Source organism: Sardina pilchardus, chromosome 6, assembly GCF_963854185.1.
Source record: "Sardina pilchardus chromosome 6, fSarPil1.1, whole genome shotgun sequence".
Classification (NCBI taxonomy): Eukaryota; Metazoa; Chordata; class Actinopteri; order Clupeiformes; family Clupeidae; genus Sardina; species Sardina pilchardus.
Window position 1 is genome coordinate 14,343,640 of NC_084999.1, and position 26,275 is coordinate 14,369,914.

Here is a 26,275-nt window from a genome sequence, read left to right on the forward strand (position 1 = left end):
TGCATATCGATAATCAAGGTGTACTATAACGAATTACTCGACAAAAACGGCCGTCAAATCTATCACACAAGGCTAGCACTTCGGAAGCGCGGCGCAATTACAGTACGCCACATATTCTAATGTGCTCATTTGGCGTGTGTAGCATATTTTTTTACTTGTGGGAATTAGCAGGGTATTTTTATTGATATTATTATTAGCCTATTACTATTATTATTACTAATAATAATTTATTTGTTTATTCGTTCATCTAATGAGGGTATTATCACAAGCATTGACTTCATTCAGCATCTCTTCAATAGGCTGCTGGAAACCCTGTCTCTCCAAAGGAACCACTTCCCATCTCCCAGCATTAGCCTATTTAACACCGCTTTGCAGGCAAAGTTGGTAGCTTTCTTTGAAGATGGACTTCGGAGTTCTCTATCAAACATGCCAGTGGTTCCACCTCCAGCATCCAGATGGAGATGTTGCTATTTAATGACCGAGGATCTAATGAGTATGTGGCTCTCTGTATGTGCACACAATACATTTCACTTTGACAGTTACTGTACCATTTTATCAAATCAATAAAGTATAATTATTCTATTCAATTGCCTCACACGTGTATTCTTCCAAAGGGACTTGGACAGATGCAGATATTGCTCTAACAGATGCCTTATAGCCAGTATCACAGTTTATAATCAATTGGACATTTTTTGTTCTGATTTTGCTATGAGCAACTTTGTGTGTTGTTTCAGTTCAGAAATCTTGTCTTATAGTGTTGTTGACAAAATGAAAGTTTCTCAGTATTCCACAGGTTGCTTGGTCGTAGCTAAACATGTGAGTTCTCACGGTGGGCTTCAGAGTAGCTAAACATGTTCCTTTGACATCACTAAACAACCATAACCATCACTGTGACAAAGCTGGTTAATTTTAGAAAAGTCAGTGTCATTCATATGGATTCAAATCCAAAGCAGTCTGATTGCTTCATCTTATTGCCTTATCTCTTAAAAGATAAGATGTCTAAACCTTCCAAAGGAAATCTTCCAGACCGAGAAACCACAACACAGCCGTTAATATGATGCTGAGAAAATGTATTTTAATAATGTGTCGAATTAACACGGGTGGTGTAAAATAGTGAATCCTGAATTGGCCATGATTGGACCTTGGTCACTTGGGTCAACAATCAAACTGCAACAAAATTGCTGGTTGGCCAATCAGTGAGGTCCACCAGAAAAGTCCTCCCGAAGACAGACGGGGTCGCCAACAGCCACGTCATAATGGCGGCCATCCTCGGTTACCAGGCAGACAGAGGGCCAGTCCTGAATGTGATTGTCCGGGTAATGAGTGACAATGAAGTCCTTCATGTTGGCCATGTAGAGGCGGTACACCTTGATGGTGTGGTGCAGTGTGTAACCCAGGAGACACATCTCCACCTATAACACAGAAATGAGTACAACAGCCATTAGTAGTAGGCTACCACAACAGACTTTGATACACCTTCTTATTTGGCAGTCAATGGGTCAGCGACAACAACAAGCACATCAAAAGTCTCCCTGAGCCTTCTCACCTGCCCCATGCCTCCACTGAAGCCAACCCGGCTCAGGTGGTTGGCCAGGAACGTGCGCGGGCACGAGGAGGTGTAGCGGGAGAACAGCAGCCAGCAGAAGATTGGCACGTCTCTGCCCCTCTGCATGATGTCGTGCAATTCCACGGCGCAGGTTAGCATCAGGAGCTTGAGCGCCTCCATGACACCAAACTCGTCCTCTCCGCCCTGGAAGAGCTGATCGCACAAACGTCTGCGTCCCTCGAGCCCAGGAGAGGCTGCTGCCGCACGCCACTGTACAGATACGCAAACGTCAATGCACACGCAAGAATCTCAGTTGCCCCAATGTGTGCATTGCAATAATGACTGATATGGACAAATGAAATGTCAACAAAGTTTAACATATTACTTCAGGTATAACGCAATATCCAACCACTGTAATAATGTGCAAATGAGAGCTGTACCCATTTCTGGAGAAGGCTCAGGTGGTGTTTCAAAAGAGCCACGTCGTCTTTGATCCCGCTCGTCTGCTTGCACACGTCGGGAAACGACCAGCCTTCAATCAGACCGTAGCGAGACTGAAGCTTTTCAGGGATCTAGGAAAATGGGAAAATTCAAGTGAAATGTTTGATGTGTGAAAGGGCCCGATCAAATATTGCTCCACTGTAATAGAAACAAATTCATGTGTTTAACAGTGAATCACATTTTTTATTTCTCTAATTTCTTTGGAGACAAGCCATTCTGTATCAGACGGAAGACAGGCCATTCTGAATAAGACTTTGTGATCTAGTAGGTTCAGTCAGCTACTGTAGTAATCCCAAGGGTAGAGAAGATGGGCATACCAATAAGAAACTCTCCCGCTGCAGCCAGTCGGGAAGCTGGGCAGAGCTCACCAGCGTCTGGTACAGGGAGGCTCGCAGGGCACAGTAGTCGTCTTCCCTTCCCCGGCGGAAGAATCCAAAGTCCCGGGAGAGCTCAGCGTAGCCCTGGAGGAAAGTGCGCACAGAGGGATAGAATGAAAAAAGATTAGTGGCAGGCTTCAACTTGTGAAGAGAGAAAATACACATGCAATATGTGCAACATACTTTTCTAATGACCATGCTTTCGGTGGTCTGCCCTTTCCATTCCTTCTCGCAGTGAGTTAAAATGGCAACGGGCGGCCCAAAGCTGCATCGGTCCTGTTCCGGAACTGGATTGAAAGCAGTATAAGGAGACTTTTACACGTGCAGTGTATATGCCATGAAAGAATACAGCAATCATTTAGAGTTAATCACCAGGCATCTCCATGGGACTTTGCCTCGCCAGCTCCTCCTCAATCTCGTCCTCGCTGTAGTAGAGGTCTTCGTCACTGCAGGGAGAGAGGTTGGATGCTCTAGGTTAAATGTCTTGATCCAACACCATCTCATTCATTTGCTATGGTAAATGGTTATGCAACTGACATACCAAGTAAGCCAGGCCTCACTCCCATCTGACACCGGGCTCCACCTGCCAGCACTTCCAGGTCTCTCATCCTGGAGATTCCCAGCCAGCCCTCTGTGAGCGGAACTATTGGAGCTCACAACAACCCTCTGAAGTGCCGCAAGTTCAGCGAGCAACTTTGGAAGGGGTACACTCTTAGACTTGGTGCTCGGGCCAAACACCATGTCTCGGGCGGTAGAGGCTGCAGCAGAGCCTCTATACATAAATAGACAAAAAATGAATGTTGAGATTAAGGAATGAAATGTATTAAAAAACCAACCAATGTATTATATGCAACAGAAGTTCTGTTATGGAACTGAGGCGATCAAACTTTGCCGGACTCACCTTGCAGAAGCATCAGTGGGAACAGATTTGAGGTGAAGGCCACTGTGGCGATGCTGTCCCTCCATGCTGAACGAGTGACCACTATCACTCCTGTGCAGCGAGATAGCCTCAGCAAGCTTAGCATTCATGACGGGCAAACCCGTGCCAAGCATGGCGGAGGTGAGCAGCCGCTCATCCTCACTGCCGTGCAGAGACGCATCCCGTTCCCCATCCAGGGCTTTGGATGAGTCAAACAGTGGCTGATGTCCACACCTGTCCAGATGGGCATCAATGTCACTACTTACCTGAGGAAACCCCTTTGGAGCAATACTCACCACCCCCTCAGCCGAGGGATTCTGAACCAGCCGGTCCTCCGGCTTTGCAGCCGGTGTAATGGTGGCAGGGTCCTCTTGGGATGATCTGTGGAATTAAAGACCTTTTTCAAAATTCCACTTGTGTTTTGATACCATCTATTGGTGTCATCAGCAGTCAACAGGTGCCGCTTACCTAATCTCAGGCCGTGCAGCTTTTTCAGCTGGAACACAGGGGAGGGCGCTGTCCCTGTTGTCACCATTGCAGCGCTCCTCTCTAAGGTTAACGTCCTTGAGAGCTTGCACACTCTCAGTCAGACTGGTATTTACCATCTTCGAGGAAGCCTCCCCAAATAGATGGTCCACTGGAAGGGTGGCATTAAATACTGCCACAAGCTCAGTGGCCTCTGCCAACACTTGCGACACCAGCCCTGCAGCCACCTCTTGCATGCTGTTGTCCACAGCAGCAGGTGCATTCACAAGCTCAGTGGCCTCTGCCAACACTTGCGACACCAGCCCTGCAGCCACCTCTTGCATGCTGTTGTCCACAGCAGCAGGTGCATTCACGTGCAGATTGGTGACAACTGCTGATGCAGGAGGCTCTCTGAGTTCAGTCACCTCATCAGCATATTCAGAGGCCACACTCTTGGCGGTATCTGCCAAACCCTCTGACACCAGTCCTGCAGCTACCTCTTTTTGATGTGGGAGAATGCTGTCTCCCACAGAATCTGCTGCCTTACCTGGTGCCACTTTTCGCTTGATGCCCTCATCTTGCAGCCGCTGCTCCTCCTGGCGGTCGCCAGGATTGGCACGGAAGCAGCAGCTAACTGTGTTTCCCATTGTCCTGGGACCTGGCTGGGGGCTCAGCTCAGGTGCTCAGGCAGGGGGTGACGCCCTTATGGCATCCACAATGTGGATCTGTGTTAATAAAATAATTAATTAAATAAATCAATAAAAAAAAAATCTGAGTTCATAATCTGAATTTTAACTCTCAACTCTTTCCCTCCAAGAATTGACTGAAAACAAATGACAATACCCAGTGTTGTGAATGAAGAAGTGCTAACTGTTCAAGTCAATAGTAAGAAAATGTCAGTTGCGCATTATAGGCCTGTAAGCATAGCACATTTACCCTGACATTATGCAAAGTATTTTTGTCCGAATTTTCGAATGACAGGACGGATGAGTTGTAGGCCTACAGAGAGTATCTTCGTTAGTTAGGCTACGCTTGAAATTTGCGTGGCTACACACCAGGTCTCCCTTTTTGTACAATTATAGGCTGGTCAAAACAATAGAAACAAGTTATGCTCGATTCATACGAACGAATACAATGTAAGACCTACGTTTATAACTTACTTATTCAGGATGTCACCGGTAAATTTCAGTAGGTGATTTTTCCAACGAGTAGAGGCCGAGCAGTGTTAGACGCTTGTAGCCTACTGGGGCTCAGAGTAAATGGTAATCTCGGATGCATAATATCCAAAAATGTTTACGAGTACCGACGTCATAAAGGCTACCGATCTATGACGTGAAGTCAAACCTGTACGCGAGAAGCATGTCCAATCTGCACCATTAGCAGTGGCCTATTTCTCAGATTGTCTTGAATGTCTGTCTCCTGTCATCGATAACTACTTCATGTGCATGTGTTCACTGCTGCATATCGATAATCAACGTGTAGGCCTACTATAACGAATTACTCGATAAAAACGGCCGTCAAATCTATCACACAAGGCTAGCACTTCGGAAGCGCTGCGCAATTACGCCACATATTCTAATGTGCTCATTTGGCGTGTGTAGCATATTTTTTTACTTGTGGGAATTAGCAGGGTATTTTTATTGTTATTATTATTAGCCTATTACTATTATTATTATTAATTTATTTTGTTTATTCGTTCATCTAATGAGGGTATTATCACAATCATTGACTTCATTCAGCATCTCCGCAATAGGCTGCTGGAAACCCTGTCTCTCCTAAGGAAACACTTCCCATCTCCCATCATTAGCCTATTTAACACCGCTTTACAGGCAGTTGGTACGTAACTTTCCTTGTAGATGAACTTCGGAGTTCTCTGTCAAACATACCAGTGGTTCCACCTCCAGCATCCAGATGGAGATGTTGCTATTTAATGACCAAAGATCTCATGAGTATGTGGCTCTCTGTATGTGCACACAATACATTTCACTTTGACAGTTACTGTACCATTTTATCAAATCAATAAAGTATTATTCTATTCAACTGCCTCACGCCTGTATTCTTCCAAAGGGACTTGGACAGACACAGATATTGCTCTAACAGATGCTTTATAGCCAGTATCACAGTTTATTTTCAATTTGAAATGTTTTGTTCTGATTTTGCCATGAGCGACTTTGTGTGTTGTTTCAGTTCAGAAATCTTGTCTATAGTGTTGTTGACAAAATGAAAGTTTCTCAGTATTCCACAGGTTGCTTGGTTGTAGTTAAACATGTGAGTTCTCACGGTGGGCTTCAGAGTAGCTAAACATGACAAGAACAACATGCGTGATTGAGCGTAATAAAAAATATTGTAGTGAGGAATAACAGTAAAACACAAATCTGTGCAGAGGTGGAAAAGTCCGGCTTCAGAAAGTAAAAATCCTCCCACATATCTGTGCCAACCATTGATTTAAACCAGCTGATTCTACAGTAATTAGCACAACTCTTCAGCTAGGTAGAGCATCTTAATTATTGAGATCACCTGTGTTAAGTGCACAGGTAGAACCAATACATGGCAGCTGAAGATTTATTACTGTAATGTATACATTTATCTGCCTGAATAAAAAATACTGTACTGGATAAGAATGTGCACGGACATGGAGTGTTTGTCAGCAGTGCAATCTTGCAGTCTGGGCTGTGCATGCAACTTGTTGAGATATGTTTGACTTGAAAAGACCATGCAAGTTGAATGGAGTGCATTTGTATGGTGAGGGCAGGTGGTTATGGTGTGGATGGCCTACGTATGGTTAGACACGTCTTTATCGCCTACAGTGCGCCAGGTTCACCAAAGTGGGTGGGAGGTGACTGACCACTAAGAGAGAAAAACAACAGAACATTAAGCTATTACAGGGGGTGTTGGCATTGTTTTGTGCACAATAAACTCGTGAGGTATGTTTTCACTGCTGTCATTTTCTCACCCACAGTCTCACTTACTCACCCACACAGGCTAACACATTTTGCTATGTTTCAAACACCGACTGCATTACGTTTTATTTCAATCAGATTCCTCTGCAGGGTCACAAGCTTCACTGACATTATAGTACTCTGTCGCTCGTAAATATCATGGTTGGTTTGGTAAAAAAAAAAAAAAAAAATTGACGCAAATGAAACATCTCTTTTGTTTCACATATTTATTTGCATCCTCAGTGAAAACTCTGTCATTCATTTGACTACAGATTTAAAAAAAAAATGATGAATTAACAGAACTTTTAAATAGAAAAATGATGTTTTATGGGATTATGTTTAAAGTAAACAATGGGAAATATCATCCAGAATATTGACTTTAAAGCAATCACTTGAAGTGAGAGTGAAATTGTAAAGCTTGCAGAGCATCCTGTGGTCTATAACTAGATGAACTTCAGTAGAAGGGTCCTGTGCCTTTTTAGTTCTCATTGTATCACCTTAAATTACAAAAACATTCACACGTCATGATAATTAAGTGCACTGTAAATGTCAGTGTGCCAGTCTTTGTTTTTCTCTCTGCGTCGTCTCCCAGGTCTTGGTGGTGGCTGCTGAAAGTTCAGGGCAGAGTATGTCACACTGTTCACATCTGACACATGACTCTAGAGTGAGAGAGTAAACAAAAACAATCAGAAAAGCAAATCAGAAACGTCTTTCTTAGCTTTGTCCCACACACCCCTGTTCTGCAACACTCAGACACTTACTTGAGGGGCAGCTGAAGCCACAGTATTGTGAGAATGATCTGATGAACACCAAACACACAATCAGTATTCTACCAAAAGCATTGCTTTCTGAGTCATCAAACACACTATTCAAATGAATGTAACACACACCACTATCACTTGCAGTAGATGTGATTATGCATACTAACATTTTAGGATGCTGTACACTTCCGAACCACTGTTTGTAGGTTGTCCTGTGGATGTGGGAAGTTGGGTGAGCTGTGATCTCAATCCTGAGCCAGGGCGATCCTGTCAGATTGAACACAGAGGATTCAGGATATTGTAAAAGTAAATTCTGTGGGGGCATCCAACATAACCTGATACCGAGTTTCATTGTATCTCAAACTCTTGAAATGTGTATTCCTTAGCTCCAAGTAACGTTGTACAACATATCTTCCCGGGCTGCTCACCTCTAAAATTACTGATCGGCTCAGAACGCAAGTCCTAAACACCGACTCTTACAGATCTCGCACTCTGCATCCCCCTTCCCGTTGTTACAGTTCACAAAATAAAAGTCCTTGTACCTCTTTTAGTGCTACAATATTTTTGTGTAAACATATAAATACCAAATGGCAAAAATGTATGTATAGACACAGTAAATGTTACCTGAGCAGATGAGATCGTAGTGACTGCGACTCCTGCACCTACAGCAGAGCAGTAAAAAAAAAAACTAACCTGACATTTTCTTTCGTTAACCATCACCACTGTATTACACATGATTATGCCAGAAAATAGGCTACATATCACTGACTTGTTCATTTATAATGCTGATATAAAATGTCTGAAAATCTTCTGGGGTGCGTTTCTAGAAAAGTTAGCAACAGCGTTGTTTAACCACCGTGGTGCGACGCAACTTGCTATCAAACAACGACAGTGTTACACCTGTTTCCAGAAAGCATCGTACCTGTGTCGCAATTCGCTACCTCCGTTGTTCGAACACCGTTGTTCCAACCATGGAGGTATTATAAGAACTGGAGAAAGTGAACAAGTCCCGCCCCCATTCATTTCAATGGGAATGCTAGGCTAGTAAAATTGCCAAAATTGAACCATTTTTTCAGGCTTCAACATGGCGTTTCAAGGGGCTTGTTTCCGGTGCCGTTTTACTTAGCCAATTAAGTGCCAGGTTACCGATTGACGTAAGGTACAGAAGGAGAGCTCGTGCCCACACTAAGCTCGTGCATGAGCTGAGAGTGGAACAGCCACCAATCAGCATGAGGAAAACGCAGGGAAAACGGCACCGGACATGATGTATTTCTGGAAAATGGCGACGAGGAAGTGCTTTGCTAATCGGCGAAGCCAGAGAATGTCTAATAAGGGGAGAAGGACCACTAGCGAAATACTTCCGCATGGTACTGCAACTAGAGGGCGATCGCGAGCAAGTGATGAATGAATGGGTAGCAATGGAGCTGAACCCCCCAGTACCACATTTCTCGTTATATAATTTTTTGTCCTAAAATTGCATTAATGCATGCGATGCAGGATAACTTGACTTGACAATCAGCTGACCAATACAATTTTCAATATGTGTTGTTATTCCTAAAAACCCTTTCAAAGTGTTCATGTCACGTGACACAAGCGAACCACTTTACGGCCATAGACCTAAAAGAAGGTTCAGCTTCACGACGGTCGTAATCGGTCGCGATTGTCGCGAGCATCCATGAGCTAAATGCTAGCATGTTACAGGGAAAACGGCCCATCCTATGAAAAGCAGAAAGGACATGAGTGACTTTTTATTTCATTTCCAGTGGAAAACCTATACTCAGGTAGCTACTACGACAATGTACATTAAGAAATGAAGTTGTCAACTGTGAAAAAAACGAGTTCTAGCCGCTTAGCCCCATAGACCACAATTCATTTATCACTTGCTCGGCAACGCCCCCAGCGGAATTTCAACAGATTGCATGAACAATCCGGTACAATGGAGTTAATAGGAAGTGGACCGGCTCTCCCTAAAGGGGCTCTGGCGAAGCTAACCAGTCAAATCCTGACCCCCTGGTTCCAACAACGTTGTTGAGGACCCAGCGGCACATTTCAGTGGTGGAAAAGGTGTCAACGTATAATACCCCACCCACTAGAAATGCTCCGTCACTGGATGCCTATCACTTGTCTTTTATAGATTCTCCTTTCCTTCCTCGATCCTCGTCCTCACTGAATGATAGGGCGGCAACAATGGGATAGAGGACCGAGGATCAAGGAGGGATGTTGAGAGGCACCCACTATGTGTCGACGAGTCTAATTTAAACCCAAAGTGATTCATGCTGGCATTATCATTGCTATCAGAAAAAAACGTAAACCTATGCAAGCTGCAAGCACATGAAAGAGTTTGCTTAAGCTGTCCAATATATGTACTTATTTGTGTGAAATATCTAAAAAAATATCTGTACAAAATATATATGGCCTAGACTAATTACAAATGATCATAATACTAAATCGGTGTCTGGTGGTTCAGCTGTTGCACGTCAGTACATTGCGCGCGCGGCCCAAGTTCTCATCTTACCTCTCCATGTCACTTTTGAGTAAGAGCAGGCATACCACACACACAACAATAGGTTAGACCCTAAATATATTTAATTGCTTTACATCGAGTGGCCAGGAACACGACATCAGTTTAATAGTTCCTCGACATTACTTATTAGGGTTATTTCCACGTTTCACTAGTCAGAAACAAAAGCATGTGTGATGCATACGGGAAAAGAACCTACGATGTTGTGATGATAGACCACCTGCCTTAACCACTATACTAATGAACGGTGTGCATGACCCGAGGGTTTGTCAATATCATAACAGTAGCCTACCAAAACGCAAACCAACACGCAAATGAACGCAAGGTAACACACGTAGCAAGAATGAGCCCAACGATATTTTACTTTATATTAGCCTACAGTATAGCGCAATCATTGAGTCACGAGAAAACAACAACTTAGTGATTTTTGGTTGGGCGCTTGTGATTTTTGGTCAGGCGATCTTGCACTGACTACATCACCAACTGGAACTCCCAAGGTACGACACAGGTGCGACTGCCCAGGGGCAGTAGTTCAAACGACCAAACTTTGCGTCCTTGTTTGCGATTGAGAGTTTGAACTACCTTTTCTAGAAACACCAAATTCAAGAACGACGGAGCGAACTCCCAAGATTGCGACGCAAGTTAGCAAACGACGCTTTCTAGAAACGCACCCCTGTGTAATTCAACTACATTGTTGTCAGTTCAGTTGAAAACATTTCCAGCACATTTCAGTTCACTTCAATAATATGCGATAAACAGCTCTTGACATCTTTGTGTTTCCCATATGTGCAGCAAACCTTTGTGTGAGTGCAGGACCCAGTGACTGGTGAGGAGAACGAGACAAAGTGCACACAGCAGGACGAGTGACACGGCTGAATACAGCACAACAGGACACCACTCTGGAACTGGAGAAGAGGAATCAGTGAACCTTACACGACATCTGAGGAGTACAGCATTAGTTCATCTCTCTAAAGACCTCAGGTAGTAACGAGATGTTACCTGTATTATTGTCCAGAGAAGACATGGCACTCTCTGTGAAGTTGTCATAATGCACCTCACACCACCATTCCTCTCCAGGCCCCTTGCCATTTTGGGTGATGTGGAGGTTCTCGCCAGTGGTCACATTTAGTTGTAGCCGGCTTCCAGCAGTGAAACTATTATGATAAACAGACAGGAAAAACATATCACCTTTCCCTCTAAAACCATCCCTTAAATGATGGAAAAAAGTTAGAGTCTTTCTTTTATTAATGAACAAATCATCACTTCTAGGTTACATATCCAAATGTGGGGGAGAAGCTAAATAGATGCCAGTCCAGGTACAGCATTTCTGATCTCAAAGCACATTTCTTACAGAAATCTGATGATATGCATAATTAATAAAAACATAGGCCTACATAATAAAATAATTCAGAGTTTGATCCAGTTGTGCAAAGCATGTTCACATTTTAACAATTGTGCTGTTAACACAGCTAAACAGGAATGGTGAGTAGGCAAAAACATGAAAAAAAAGAATATAGGCCTAATTATAATGAATAATATTCAGGCTACTTTCTCCTTTTATTCTTGTTCTTCTAGGCTACTACTATTTATTTATAAATGCAAGAACAAAAGTGTTCTATTACTGGATATACTAATGACAATAGCCTAATAATAATAACAACAATAATAATAATAATAATAATAATAATAATAATAATAATAATAGGATAATAACATTAATTATTTCGGCTATTTCCTTACCTTTCGATTGTATCAGATACCCAGGTCTGACCGGCTGCCACCCGTGTGTGTGTTGAATGCCAAGTGATGATGATATTTGGAGTGAGCAAACCGGTCACAAAGCATAGCAGAGATCCATGTTGAAGCTCATCCAAATTTGGTTTCATCGTAGTTCTCTCCAATTCTCTTAACAAAGTCACCTCACTCCTGTTGGTCCAGCTCTCAGACTCTGAAACGCCATTTTAGTTTTCAAATAGGAACCAAAAACAGTTCGAATGTGACTGAACGTTTCTCTTTGTCCAAATATAGCCTGGCTTTTGATCAAATATTTGAATAAAGGCTTATTGAGTTCTCACCTTTAATTTGAAGATATGTACCCTTTCCGCTAAATTTGAGAACCCACAAAGTGTTCATGTCACAGTAATATCGCCCTTCATCATCTCTCGTCGCCCGGGTAATAGTCAACTCAATTTGGGAGTTGACTATTTTCTGAGAGATTCGGCAAGATTGTCTGCAGTCGGTGTTTATAATTATCACGGTGCCATTCACAGCGACTTTCATCCAGCGAATGAATTTAGCCTCACACCGTATGGATGCCGGGCAAGGACAGGTAATTGAAATATCTTCATCCAGTTTTGCAAGTATTAACCCCCTCTCACATGCAGAGTAGTCTGCAAAAAGAAATTAAACAATTCGTTGAATTTTAACGTTTCGTATAGGCCTATGCTTGCTAAACAATCATATAGGCCTAGGCATAGAAGTGCATAATACAACCGTATCTTACCACTGCTGCATACCGGAAAAGCAACACATGTCCAATGACGCAAAATGACTTACCAAGGATAAACATAAGGATGAAAATTGTGATGTCTGATATAGCCATATTGTTTTGACAAAGCATGTGTTAATCTGCGCTAAGTAGCCTACAAAAGAGAGACGAACTGGATTTTGTATTTCCTCTCTAAGGTCGGTTTGGTTCACGGAGGCTAAAATCTGCGTAATAGTCCTCGTGGTCTGACACGTTTGAAAGAGGTGGCGTAGGCTACAACATGATGTTTTTTTTTATAGGCTATCACAAAAACAACACCAGAATGTTCCACTGTTGAATCGGATATTGGAAACATTAATTTTAGGCAGACTTTACATTATAATCAGTCTGTCATGAATGGGTCTGTTCAATCAATGTGGTTAAGCAACTTTCATGTTAAAGGAATAATCCCTATTTTCCAGGGCCATGCCATAATATACTATAAACACAAGTGATAACCTTGGTGGAGACTTAGTAGATCCTGTCTGATAGTGTCACAGGCAGCAACAGTTGCAGTAAAAGGCTTATGCACGCATCCAAGGGTGTAGTGTAGTGTAGTGTCAGAAGTTATGGTGGTGGAGATGCATAGGCTATAACATTATACATTTCTAGAGTGTTGGCGAGGGTTCATATTGTGATTGTGGATAATACAGTGTGATTTTTGAATGGTAAAAGTTGCAATTGGTGAATAAACTGGAGAGATAGATATACAATAAGATGGATGCTCTATTTCTGAAATGTCAAAGTTGAATAAACTGCGTTTACACCCCTGCACGCATTTCTGCACACCTTTGCAATTATCTCTTGTAAATGGACGATACTTGATTTATACCCATCAGAAACAATTGTTGTAGATTTCACTTGATTTGACAAGAAGAATCAAACGTCCCAAACGTGAGTGCAGAAATTCTCTAAAATGGGCGTCAAAATATATTTGTACGTTGATACAGTCGCCTACGAACACAGTGGATGGTGGTGGGTGATCGGGCTATGGTGTTCTGAAACCAAGTATGGCCATCAAAGGTTTGTACAAAAAGTGTTGCGGTTATTTTGTTTACAGGAAACACAGAGAATTGTTCCGTCAGGCTACTGTCACAGTCACATTTAATTGTGTTAAACAACACCCTCACAGACCTATATTTTATTTCAGATGGACAGAAACAGAAATGGGAACAAAACAATAAAAATATAAAGAAACACCAATACTGCTACAATATTGTTTGTTCATCATTATTTTCAATTTATCGCAGGTCAATGACTCACATGCAACATTTCTGCATCCATTTACATCTTGCAAAATAGCCCCACCCCAGGCTCCAGTCCAAGCAACAGTATATTTTCCCCAAAACTTTAGCTTCAGTAGGTTCTCTGTGTCTTTTTGGTGGCATTGAAAGGAGCGGGGGGCAATCTAACTAACTAATGATTATCAAATGTAACGAATGAAAGACTGAAAAAAGTTGCATGCCACACATCGTCACAGATTTCAAAAGGTTCCGCTTTGCATCATGCAGCTCTGAGTTGGTGGAGTCTCCGTGTCCAGAGGATGGTTGCCGCAAATGTGAGCAAAAATAGGAGAAGACATAAAGGACTGAGGGAAATCAGCCAATCACACGCAGCTGCCCCTGGAAAAGAAGAGAAGAGAAAAGGCCAAAACATAACTTATTGCGTACATTAACCTTTCACCCTTTCCCAAAGCATTAATTACGCTACACGCACACGGTTACCTTTCAGACATTTAGATAGAGCATTTTAAAGCCTACACCAATGATTATAACAAAGCATATCTGAAACTGCATGGACATTTACATCCAACCACGAAAAATAAAACAATAATGATTTACTAAGTATTCATAGACCCAAGCATGACTAAAACCCACCATTACGCGCGTCTACTTCATTGGAGCTGAAGAGGATGCGTGTTCCGTTAATTTGGTGACACCGGCATGTCACAGTAAGTGTAGAGTTGAGTCTGATGATGGACCATCGAGTGAAGACTCCATCAGAGCCAATCCGTCTTGCTGTGGTTCCTTCCAGCGTGCACACTGCCCCATTCCCCTTGATTTGCCAATACGGATCGCTCCAGTTAGCCCCTGCTCCTGCCACCTCACAGAAATACAAGGGAGAGCCAAGTTCATCAGCCCCGCGGTACAAACGCATGGCCGGGCCAGAAGAGTCTGAAAACAGACAAAGGGAAAAATAATAATAAAAAACTGTCAACGTTATATAAAATATATATAAATATATTTAGCCATATGCGTTATTTATTCTGAAAATAATCAAATACCGCACGCGTCAAACTTAAGTCAAAAAGTGCCCATATAGCATAATACGATATATTTAAATATTAGCCCTATAGTTTATGTTTCGGTACAATTCTCAACAGAAAACATAAAGTGTAAAAGGAGCATTTGGCAAAGGAACATTTCGCATGATTTAATTTCACTGATCATTGGCAAGTATCAGACCTTTAGCTAGAATAGCCTAGGCCTACTGTTGGTAAACCAAAACATTAATGGATGAATTCACACATGTCAAGGCTATATGACGCACATTTGTAAAAATGACCTACTTGTTACAACCAAATACTGCGCCGAGCCACTCTCATGCCTCCTCTTGAAAAATAGGATGGCGAAATAACGTCCTGCATCTGACATTGTGGTGTTCCAGAAAGTCAATGAAGTTTTATTCGCAGCGTCTGGCAATGTTCCTCGGCCACGTTCAAACATCAGTGTAGACTGGGTTAAAATACAGACGAAATTAATGTCTCCCACAGGGCTCTCGTGGTACCAGAGAATAATCGGATTGTCTGCTGAAGTCTGTAGTTGGCTGAAAATGGTAACAGTGGACCCGGTAACACCAAACACAAAATCACTCTGATCTGCCACAACATGTCTGATATCTGAAAAAAAAGAAAGCAAATAATTACAATCTATCAATTGAAATGTGATGAACGGTGGGAGCCGGCACGAAAACAGTGACATGTGGCTGAAAGAGTAGGCTTACTGCGCAATTCTCATGATCAAATTTCAGACAGGTAGCCTACTCACTGATGGTGAAAATGAAGGTGCAAAAAAAGAGTGAAATCATCGCGAGCGCTATCTACTCTTGGTCGTTCTCTGTCTGGCATAGCCTGGGCTATGAACTCAAGATAAGAATGTTCAGCATGTCTGCTTAGGCCCTATTTCGGCGCGCGGACCTCCTCCTTGTCCCCCCCCCCCCATGCTAACTACAGTACGTTCCTACGCGCGAGTCCATGAGAAATATTATGAATACTTTTTACAACAAACAACACATTAGGGTCAAGCACTTCTGTTGAAGATGCATACTTTTATGTGTTTCACAAAAACTGCAAATATACATTTAGTATAAATAAGTAAGTATTTAGATTATGTTTTGCAGAATTTTCGACATACAGACAGTTTTTGGGATCATTTTCTAGCTTCTGTATACTCAAGCAAAAAGTTCACCCCACCTCTCCAAAAGCGTCAGCTTTAGATTGTTATTGTGATTCTTTTTTGGGGGCCAAGCAGCGAAGCTGCGAGGAACCCATTGTGATTCTTAGTTTTCTTATTATTATTATTCCTCCGCCATGGAAGTCAATGGCAGCCCATAGAACCGACTGGTGAAAAGTTGTAAAATTTGGCACACTGATTAGGGACAGTCCCATTATTCATGTCACCAAATTTCATGTCGGCACCTCGAACCCTCTAGCGCCACCAACAGGTCAAAGTTAGAGGTGCCTTCATGCACGTAACTTTTGACCCGTTGATCCGATTTTCAAAAGTCAGGTATCATTGGAATCCTTGGACCTGCCCGAGTTCAACGCACCCTATGACGTTATTTTCCGCCATGATGGATTTTCCGCCATTTTGGATTTCATCAAAAACACTTGAGAGCCTACTCCTCTCACAAATTTTGTCCGACCGACACCAAACTTGACGTGGAGAATCCGCAGAATATGTTTTGCCAACGAATTGCTTTTTTTCTCCGGAAGTATTACCGTTTGCTCAAAACAGCGAATCGAAATTCGTGGCGAAGCCGCCAAACAGGAAGTTGGCTCATATTTCAGCAAACCTTGCACGCATCAAAACCAAACTTAGTACATGGACTTGTGACTCCATCAGTAGGACGCTCAAGAAATTTGGTGACCTTTGACCTCTAGGAGGCGCTGTTATTCAGAAACATGCTTTTTGGCCTATAACTGCTGTTGTGCTTAGAATTACAATGTACTAGTGATGTCTAGTAATACTTTGGAAGATACTTATGTCGACAGATGACAACTTGTGACATCAACCTAATTGATTCGGCCGCCATATTGGACTTAATCAAAAACACTAACACATTTCCCTAGGTCACAAATTTCAACTGATCCTCACCAAAATTGGCACAGACCATCTTCAGACCATGCCTTGTTAGTGTTTCGATTTCTGTAACAATTGACAGAAGCGTTTGCCCGTCACAGCCAATCGAAATTCGCGGTGAAGCCGCCAAACAGGAAGTGAGCCCATATCTTAGCTGCCTTTGCATCTATCAACACCAAACTTAGTATATGGACTTGTGACCCAATTGGGACGAAGCCCAATAAATTTGGTGACCTTTCACCTCGAGGGTATGAAGCCGCCAAACAGGAAGTGAGCTCATATCTCAGCAAACTTTGAATCTATCAAAACCAAACTTAGTGCAGGGACTTGTGACCCGATCCTGAGGACGCTCAAGAAATTTGGTGACCTTTGACCTTTAGGATAGCTTCAATTAGCAAAAATGCAAGTTGGCTTGTAACTTTTGACGTGTTAGACATGAAACTTGTTCTGACTGCTTACGGCCATATATCTCATTGCCGCATTGAGCCAACAGCGTCGAGTTGCCGTGGTTACTCCGGCCTACTGCTTGGCCCCCACATTGCTGCTTGCAGCTATATTTATTGTTATTATTTATCCAAAATTAAATGCAGTGCTATGACAAACAATAAACAAATAAACAATGCCCCCTTGTGATAATTCTGTGCAGGAAGCCTATTTGTGATGAACTTTCATGCAGAATAATTCAATGCAAGTGTAAGAAACAACTTACATAAAATATCATGTTGTGTTTTAGCACTTATCAAAGGGTAGGGTTGTTAAAAATCCATATACTGTACTGTACATTTGGTGTCAATTATCGTTAAAAAATAAAGCATGACTAAATGCTTTCAACAAAAGAGATTAATCAATTGGAATGCATTTCTCCAGTATGTGGTGATGGAAGCTTTCTAAATTCTGATCCCTTTGATCTCCCAAATGGGATGTAATGATAGACAGATATGGGGCTGTGTGTGTGTGTGTGTGTGTGTGTGTGTGTGTGTGTGTGTGTGTGTGTGTGTGATGTCAGACACTTTCAAGACAAGAACAAGAAATACTGTATATCCCAGTACTTCTACATGATCCCCTGGCTCCAAATCTGGATGTTGGAATTTGGTCTTTGAATTAACACAGTAAAATAGAGGAACACTGCCATATGACTGAAGCAGACAAACGTCCACAGCAACAATGTAATATCCCTTCATGGCTTGCATGTTTACTACTGAGATCTGATGGACACTTGTGGGACTTGGTAGCTGGCCTTGGTCCTGGAATGGCAATGATGGAAATGGCAAGCATGCAGTGTAGGCTGGAGCCCCCTATGGATAAGGGCTGAGGTGGGGTGAGTGCAACAGAGGAGGAAGGGAAGCAGCTGCCAGCCTGCAGAGGGGGCTGTTGTAGTTTCTGTAACCCTGAGGCAGGTGGCATATGGATGTACATTCATTGATTTGTTTTAGCCCATTTGTAGAGCTATGGGGACCATCCATCAGGACCTGTTATTTCGCTCACTCTCACTTCTTCTATCTTTGGAAAGTCAAGTCAAGTCAAGTCAAGTTTATTTATATAGCGCATTTTATACACAGAGGTCAATCAATGTGCTTTACATAACAAAAAACAAACAGTAATAGCAGATAAAAGCATAGATGAGCAAAGAGTAATAATAATAATAATAGTAATAATAAAAAATAAAAAGAAAGCAATAAAGAATAATTAACATAAAATACTTAAGGTGGAATAACTAGAAGACAGGTCTGTTTTTAACAGATAGACTTTGCCAGAGTCTAATTTAGCAAATTAGAATTTAGGAAAGCCCTTGATGCACTCATAGACAGTAGCCATTTGCTTTAAGATAGCCATCTGTCAGCTTAATTTCAAAATCACATTGGAGGAAGCAAAAAGGGGAAGGAAACTTTGGTGGGAGACAGACATTGTGTGGGGAGAGAGATATGTCAGTGTTTCCAAACTTTTGTTTGAGACAGACTCAGACACTCTCAGACAGTAAATCCCCTAGAGATATGAGATACTGATTGAGTGAGCACCCAACTAACAGTAAAGGAATCCCTACACAGACTGATTTTGTGCACTGAACAGATTACTTGGTTTCACTTTGTGAAGTTAATAACCAAGGATATTTATCAACACCAGTATAGTATACTAATACTGGACAAGTCATGAACTGTGGCTGCCTGCCACCAGAAAGTGTCTCTGTTCCGTCAAAGCCAGAACTAACTGAGTGACTGAGAAAGAGTTTCATTTCCACAATACCAGATGACACCCCACACACACACACACACACACACAGACACACACACACACACAGAGACATACTGCATGTTATCACCCCCTGCGGTCCCCTTAGATATTGCGAGCGATGCAAAGGGGATGCAGGCCGCAGTCATGGGACCTTAATGCATCATTCATTAGCCACACCGGGAACATTTCCTTCTCACCCTTCCCCAGCGCTGCAGAGCAACACGTATGCTTCCACTCCTCTCATTTTTGCCACATGCACTCACATTTCTCCCTTAAACATTCTTTTTGCCTCTTGATTAATACAGTTTACATCACTTTTTGGTTAAAAGTGTTGTCTGTCTCTTCTTTTTATGTTAGGGCCCGGGAGCCACCCGGGACACACACAAGCACACAGAATTGTATGCTTATGCCACAGTGTTTCTCACATTTCTCTGAAGGTAAAAAAGTACCTCTCTCTCTCTCTCTCTCTCTCTCTCTCTCTAATTATAAAAATACTTTGAGGGAACCCCCATTATAAATACATTGTTATTCTACAATAGCCTATTACTCACTGCTTTCACTTTCCACTTGCAGATGTAATGACAAGCTACACTTCTATGAGCCTGCAGTGGGTTACCTAACACTCTAGTGCTCTCAATACAATCATCCCTTTGTTTACCCTCTCCACGTGCTTCTGTTTTGTTATTCTTGTCTCCGCCCTCACACGTCTCCAATCATTAGTCCTGTTAATCCCTTCTTCAATTCACCTGTACCAGTTTATTGTTTCAGTGTCTTCACCTGTGTCTTGTTAATCCTGTATATTTAAACCCTCTGTCTCCCCTCAGTCTTTGTCGGTCATTAGTTGTATTGTGTTGTTCTTGTTCAAGTGGTTTGTTAAGTCTATTAAGTCTAGTAAGATTCTTTATTATTATTATTAGTAAGTTTATTTCTTACAGTCTAGTCTAACTTCGCCTCACCTTTCCCTGCGTTTGGGTCCGACACTCCCCGCAAACTTGACGCTGTTCTCCACCTGTCTGCAGGCTAGGCCTACTTGCCAAAGACGTGTACTGGATTGGCTCCCGCTGATTCCCTTCAATATTTTCAAGGGTTTATTTCAACTATAATTCTAATGCATTTTATGTGCATCTATTGTGCAGTGTGCGTCACAGCAAATAAAAGTTAATCCATTAGGCTACTTTCCATTTTGCATAGCAACCAACTAAAGCTTGACTAAAATATTGTAATTTTTTTTTTTTTTTTTAAATGTATGGGAAGGTGAGATCACCCATTAATTCAGACGGGTCTTCGCATGTTTCTGCTGAAAAACGAGTTTCATCTCGATGAAATGCACCTTATTATGAACGCATTTAAAGCTCTGTTTCCCCCCTCAAAAATGTAAACAGCCGCTGGCACTGGCATTCAAAACATGGTATATGCGGTTATATTTAACAACTTTTGTTACTCTGACTAGGGAAGGCTGGCAAGCAAGCTGCGTCAGTAGATTCACTTCTCTGTTATGATAGCAACACACGCTGGAGAGATGGAAACAAAACAGAGCAACTTAACGTTACTAGGCCGACTCAGATTATTTGTTGACATCAAACTAAGGAACGAACACAAGTTTACCTGACTGCTGTTGTTCATTCTCGTTTCTATTTATACCCTAAAGGGTAATTCAGTTTTATTATCGAAGGCCTAAAAACTCACAAACTTAATTGATCCCAGGTGTTAAGTGAGTGAGTGTGTGAGGCCACATAGGGGACACAGGGATGGGGCCATGATTAACTTGCGGGGCACTACGCAACCTGCAAAGCTGGCCATATAAGAAGATTGCAAGTTAGCTCTGGGGTAGCAAAATCAAAGTGCCGTCTGTCTTAGTGTAGGCCTACTGAATATCACAGTATCCACTCGAAGGCAGTAGACAAATGTGTGCAGAGCAAAACGCATTTCTGATTTCTTCGTCCCCTCGAGAGTTTAACAGGTGTGATCAGGGATTGACTGAGACTAAAAAAAGCCTCTGGACTTTCCTCCAAATAGGCCCACTACTGTTACCACAAGGCACGCACACATAGGTTACATTAGGTGTCTATCATGACTCACAGTCTCACAGTATTAGGCTATTAAAAACATTTTTTTTACAAATATCTTCGGATCGGAGATACAGGTCTGTCTTTCAAAAAGAGGATACTAATACACATGTGCATAGCAAAAAATACAACTTGAGTTTGCTGGATCAATTGTACACATGTCCCAACAGGCTAATCAGTCTATCCTACCATTATGGTAAATGAGGGTCTATCTATAAATGGCCTTGAGCGTCTGTTTCTCTCTTTTTTGTTTTAAACACTAACATTACATAGGCTACATACAAAGTCTACAACTTGGTGAAGTTGGGGCACAGTAGACTACTTCAAGATAGATGAAATATGTATGTAATATATGTTATATAGAATGTGTATAATCCTTGCAAATACGCGGTAGTTGTGATAGCAAACGTCTAGACAAGACAATGCGACTCATTTTTTCGTCATTCAGTGATGAGGCAACAACCTGTCTGATTTTCACAAAATTACTGTGCAAGCGCTATTACCACAAAACATGCAAATGTGAAGACTAGTCTGTGAGAGGCAGGGACGTTAGCTGGAATGGATCCTTAAAATCATCACGTCAGATTTTTGTATTGCTTATTGCCTTCATGCCGCCATAGACTTGGAGGATCCCACTTTAAAAGTCCGACCTCCGAAAAAAGTGTGTTCATGAGATTGACAGGAAATGACGGGGAGAGGAAGACAGGGTGGGATCGGAAAATGAACCTTGAACCTTGAACGTGGCTGTGAGCACTTGGGCCCGTATCCCGTATGGTACGGGCACTGTTGAGTCACAGCACTCCACCCCAAACACACACACACACACACACACACACACACAAAGGTTACAACAGCTATTGCAGATACAAGGGGATCATGATGTCATACACAGGACGTGTTACAACACAGCTCCTCAAAGAGACACTCCTCGTCTGGCAAAAGGTTGCTAATATTTAAGCCATGATTTGGACTCGAGTCACAATTTTAATGACTTCTGTCACAACAAAATTAGAAATGACTTACCGGTACAAGGACTTCCATACTTTTGACTTGTAATGACTTGTAGTGACTTGCAGCATGGGTAAAATTATTTGTATCTTATAAAAAGATAACTATTTTCTGCCCATACCAACTTCAACAGCTCCAAGTTCATCGGTAACGTTACACCTGCAATGCAATATTATTTTGCAAGATATGCATCTTATCAAGTGTGCAAAGGAAAAGGGATGGTCACTGAACATGCTCATTTATCGTCTGACTAGTGGATCCTGTGATATTGTGATGGATCCTCTGATCCTAATGTGGTTTGATAGCCTAAACAATTTAATTAGCTCCGCAGAGCTAACCAACACGGAATCATCATCGACTGATGGCATTTCAAACACACCCATATCAACTTCAAAAAAGGACAGCTCCTATGCGCTTCAGCAAACAACTGGTGCAACAACAGGAGGGGACAAGCTCAAACTGGTGAGGGATGCCGGGGCAACACAGATGTTTTCTAAATATTTCAAATTATTAATGCAGTGGTGCACTGCAGGCTTTCTTTGGCTGTATGTTTTGGATCATTGTGTGGTTTAATGGTCCAATGCCACTTATTGGGGCAGGTCTCTCTGCAAACTTCCTGATCTTTTCCTCCAGAATATTAATTCAGCCCCTTGTTTTAGTGTTACAATTTACTTTGAGAAGGTCACCAAACATTTTCAACTGAAGCCATACTCCAAACACTTCTTTGAGTTTGGCTGTTCCGAAACTTTCTAGAAACTGGCATTCCCTCATGGTACAACATGTGCCACAGAGACCAATCAACAAAATGAGAACATTCCAGTTATTCCAAAGATGCCTTGAATGTTAGGCAGTACAGTCATTGTAAATCTGATAGCCTGCGTGTCTGTTGGCATGATCAGGATTGTTCAGGCAGGTCCATGGATCACATTATCAGCTTGAGCAAAACACAGACATTTGAATGCTCAAAATAACCTGTATGAGTTACAATAAGGACTCGCTGAACCTCTGGCTGTTGAAGTTTCCGACACTGAAACACAACACACAGTATCAATTTGCCATGGCTCTGAGATGAAATATATATAATAGATGTAAGTTTTATCTCCAAGAAGTGGATATGATCCTTCATGTACACTCAAAGAAAGGTGATATAGAACCAAACATGGTTATATTGCAAGTTTAATATATGGCACCCCTTAAACCATTTTGAAGGGTTCATCATTGCAAGCAGTCTTTAAAGCCTGAATGGTTCTATATAGCACCCCAAGAACCCTGTATAATGTCATAGAACAGTGAAGAACCATGTGAGATGATGAAGAACAAGTAGATCAGAGTGAGAGGGAACTGCTGAGGCAGCTCTTACGGTTGGCAAAAAGCACGTACTGTGTATTACAGACTTTTTCCTCTGCCTGAGTAGAACATGCAAGTTCACAAAATGATCTCATTTATAAATAATCATGTCACACACACACTGAAACTATCTTACACACACTAGCCCACCTCATCTCTTGTATACCTACTTACTCTTTCTCTGCCAGTCACTCTCTCTCTCTCACACACACACACACACACACACACACACACACTCACACTCACTCACTACTACCTGCGCAGTGGGATGCAACACTTGTCATTACATCATGAGCCACAGTATCATAATCATTTATAAGTATAGACCACCTTATGTTAAGAAACATATAACTTTTATTGCCGCTACACAACATGTGGGACCAAGGACAACAGTAATTGTACAAAAGTGAATGCATTAACTTTAGCTACCTGAACGCTGTGTTGTCCATCCCTTACATAACATGTTCCAACATGTGATTTCCTGGGAGAAGTGATATAATTTTCCAGGGAGCGGATGACGGCGAGTGGTTGAGTCTCCAATAGCAGATGTCTAAAAACAGAAACAAAGTTGTCAAAACAAAACGTACAGTAGTAGCCTAGGGATATGCATACAAAAACAGTATAGGAATGTGTAGACACTCCCAAACTCCCGAAGAGGTCTACTTTTGGCATTTTCATGGGAACTGGAGATAATGGAATCAATTCCATTCATAGAGTCAGTGTAAATACCATCTCATGTGGGAACAATGAACTTGGGGAAACTTAGGAGTACAAAGTACAAGAACTCTGGTAAAGCTTGAATGCTTTCTGTTCCAAAACCAGATGTTTTTCTATGTTGCCAAGCAATATTGGCAGAATCTAGTGTTAATGACATACTGTAATGGAACCCGGGTCTGCAAACAGAAATGTAATGTGAACGGAGAGCAGCTGGGCCAGGACTAGGGAGAGTAATCAGGCCCGGGTGCGGTCCAGTTATACCGACCCAGTGTGAAGGTAACCTTAGTATACTTAACTGACCCTTGGTTCGGTTCTCATAGTGTGGGGTGGATCCATACTAGTGGGGAATGAGGCATGACAGGAGGGGCGTGACATGGAAGGTGGGGTGCGATGAATAGCAGTAAATTCATCTTTTGGTATCTTTGAGATGAAGGCCATTGCATCATATTCTTCATGGGGGACCTAGCCTGATACAAGAATAACCACACCTATTTTCTCTATCTGACAAATTATTTGTCATCAAGGATAAAAAGCAAACTCACCCTTTGACCCTTTAGCCTTACCCAGCCGGCCTTCCACATTTCCCCTGTACTTTTCCGTTTCCTGAATACACTCTGCATTGCCGGGACAGGATATTATCTGATGATGCTTGTTCTGTGGGAATATCTGTGATAGCATTTCCGCTAGTAAAAAAAAAATGGTGCTGGTCTACGTCACTGGCAAGGTTTCCTGGACAATTGAGTAAGCTCACAAAAGCTCACAATTGAGTAAGCTCACAAAAATTATAAATATGGCCAGTAAAATTATACTGAACCCCCAGAGACAGTTGGTGGAACTGTATACAACCCACACTAAGAGGAAAGCTCTACAGATAGTCCAGGACCCTCTACATCCACTATATCACACCTTTGAAAGACTCCCTTCAGGAAGAAGGTACAGAGTACCTACATCCAGTAGAAATATTTTTAAGAAATCTTTTATACCTTTATCTATTAACTTATTAAATCAACTCAACTTATGAGTTCTACAAATCATACTCCATGTCCCCACTGACCACTAATTAATTAATTTATTATTCACTTTACTGTTTTTTTATGATAATTTAACCCATTTGCACATGTCCATATCCCCATATCTGCTGTGCAGACTTGTTTGTGTCATATGTTGTACCTGCTGTGTAATCTTGGTTTGTGTTTGCTTTTTGTTGCACTTGCTGTTGAGTCTTTGTCTGTGTTTGCTCTATGTTGTACTTGCTGTGTAGTCTCTGTGTATGTCTGCCTTATGTTGTACTTGATGTGTAGTCTCTGTCTGTGTTCGCTTTATGTTGTACTTGTTGTGTAGTCTTGCCTGTGTGTGCTATACGTGTATGTTGTGGGGCCAAAGATGAATTTCCACAGTAGTGGACAATAAAGACTTCTAATCTAATCTTGAGTGATATGCCGGTTGACTGGCCTTTACTGTACATGAGAACAATGTTTCAGTGCCCTCTGAAGTGCCACTTCAAACAATAAGCTTGAGTAACATGTCTTAATGAGTGCTATTCTAGAGTTCTAAATACAAGATCCTATAAGGTGCCCCTTAAAACGGTCCAGACTTGGCGTTTCCCATGTGCCCTTCCATCGGAAAAGGTCATTATGGAGTGCCCTCTACGCTGCCCCTACATGACAGTGTTCCAAAGGATGTCATTTCAAGTACAGGATGCAGTGAAATGCAGCCCTATACATTATTGTACATGTGAGAAAACATAAAGAAGTGCCAATGGAGGTGCTCCTCTAGTGGATAAAATGTGATGCAGTGAATTAAGGTGTGTCCCTGATTATATTGATTTAGGGAACATTTTCAAATGGATGCCCTTGAAGTGGAAAATATGTAGTCCCAATAAATAGATGCCTTTACAGTGGGATAAACATAATGTTCCCGATGGTGCATTAAAACCTAATAATGAAGTATCCCTGCCTTTATAATGAGATGGAACAAAGAAATAACCATAA

At 41.9% G+C, this 26,275-nt stretch overlaps 3 protein-coding genes and 1 long non-coding RNA gene across 6 annotated transcripts; all 4 read right to left on the reverse strand.

Moving 5' to 3' along the window:
- Positions 1-1,104: 1,104 nt before the first annotated feature.
- LOC134082370 (ubiquitin thioesterase otulin-like) lies at positions 1,105-2,288 on the reverse strand. The gene is made up of 4 exons (XM_062538046.1): positions 2,226-2,288; positions 1,987-2,118; positions 1,547-1,816; positions 1,105-1,412 (listed from the first exon to the last, which is right to left on the reverse strand). The coding sequence occupies exons 1-4, from the start codon at positions 2,286-2,288 to the stop codon at positions 1,194-1,196; spliced, it is 684 nt and encodes a 227-aa protein (XP_062394030.1). The 3' UTR covers positions 1,105-1,193.
- Positions 2,289-2,416: 128 nt separating this feature from the next.
- LOC134082678 (uncharacterized) lies at positions 2,417-2,867 on the reverse strand. Its single transcript, XR_009939649.1, has 3 exons — positions 2,797-2,867; positions 2,608-2,711; positions 2,417-2,508 (listed from the first exon to the last, which is right to left on the reverse strand). It is a non-coding gene; the product is annotated as an uncharacterized LOC134082678 (long non-coding RNA).
- A 61-nt stretch (positions 2,868-2,928) lies between these two features.
- LOC134082374 (uncharacterized) lies at positions 2,929-4,527 on the reverse strand. The gene is made up of 3 exons (XM_062538051.1): positions 3,812-4,527; positions 3,326-3,724; positions 2,929-3,196 (listed from the first exon to the last, which is right to left on the reverse strand). Exons 1-3 carry the CDS (start codon positions 4,453-4,455, stop codon positions 2,929-2,931), a joined length of 1,311 nt encoding a protein of 436 aa, XP_062394035.1. The 5' UTR covers positions 4,456-4,527.
- Positions 4,528-6,965: 2,438 nt separating this feature from the next.
- On the reverse strand, positions 6,966-12,702 carry LOC134082675 (uncharacterized). 3 transcript variants are annotated; one of them, XM_062538567.1, is made up of 9 exons: positions 12,586-12,702; positions 12,105-12,419; positions 11,770-11,977; positions 11,029-11,183; positions 10,827-10,934; positions 8,133-8,164; positions 7,676-7,775; positions 7,509-7,546; positions 6,966-7,406 (listed from the first exon to the last, which is right to left on the reverse strand). In XM_062538567.1, the coding sequence occupies exons 1-9, from the start codon at positions 12,647-12,649 to the stop codon at positions 7,263-7,265; spliced, it is 1,164 nt and encodes a 387-aa protein (XP_062394551.1). In that variant the 5' UTR covers positions 12,650-12,702; the 3' UTR covers positions 6,966-7,262. The 3 variants fall into 3 exon arrangements, with proteins under 3 accessions (XP_062394551.1, XP_062394552.1, XP_062394550.1); XM_062538568.1 differs by having other exon boundaries at positions 6,966-7,352; positions 8,133-8,170; XM_062538566.1 differs by having other exon boundaries at positions 8,133-8,170.
- Between the last annotated feature and the right edge of the window lie 13,573 nt (positions 12,703-26,275).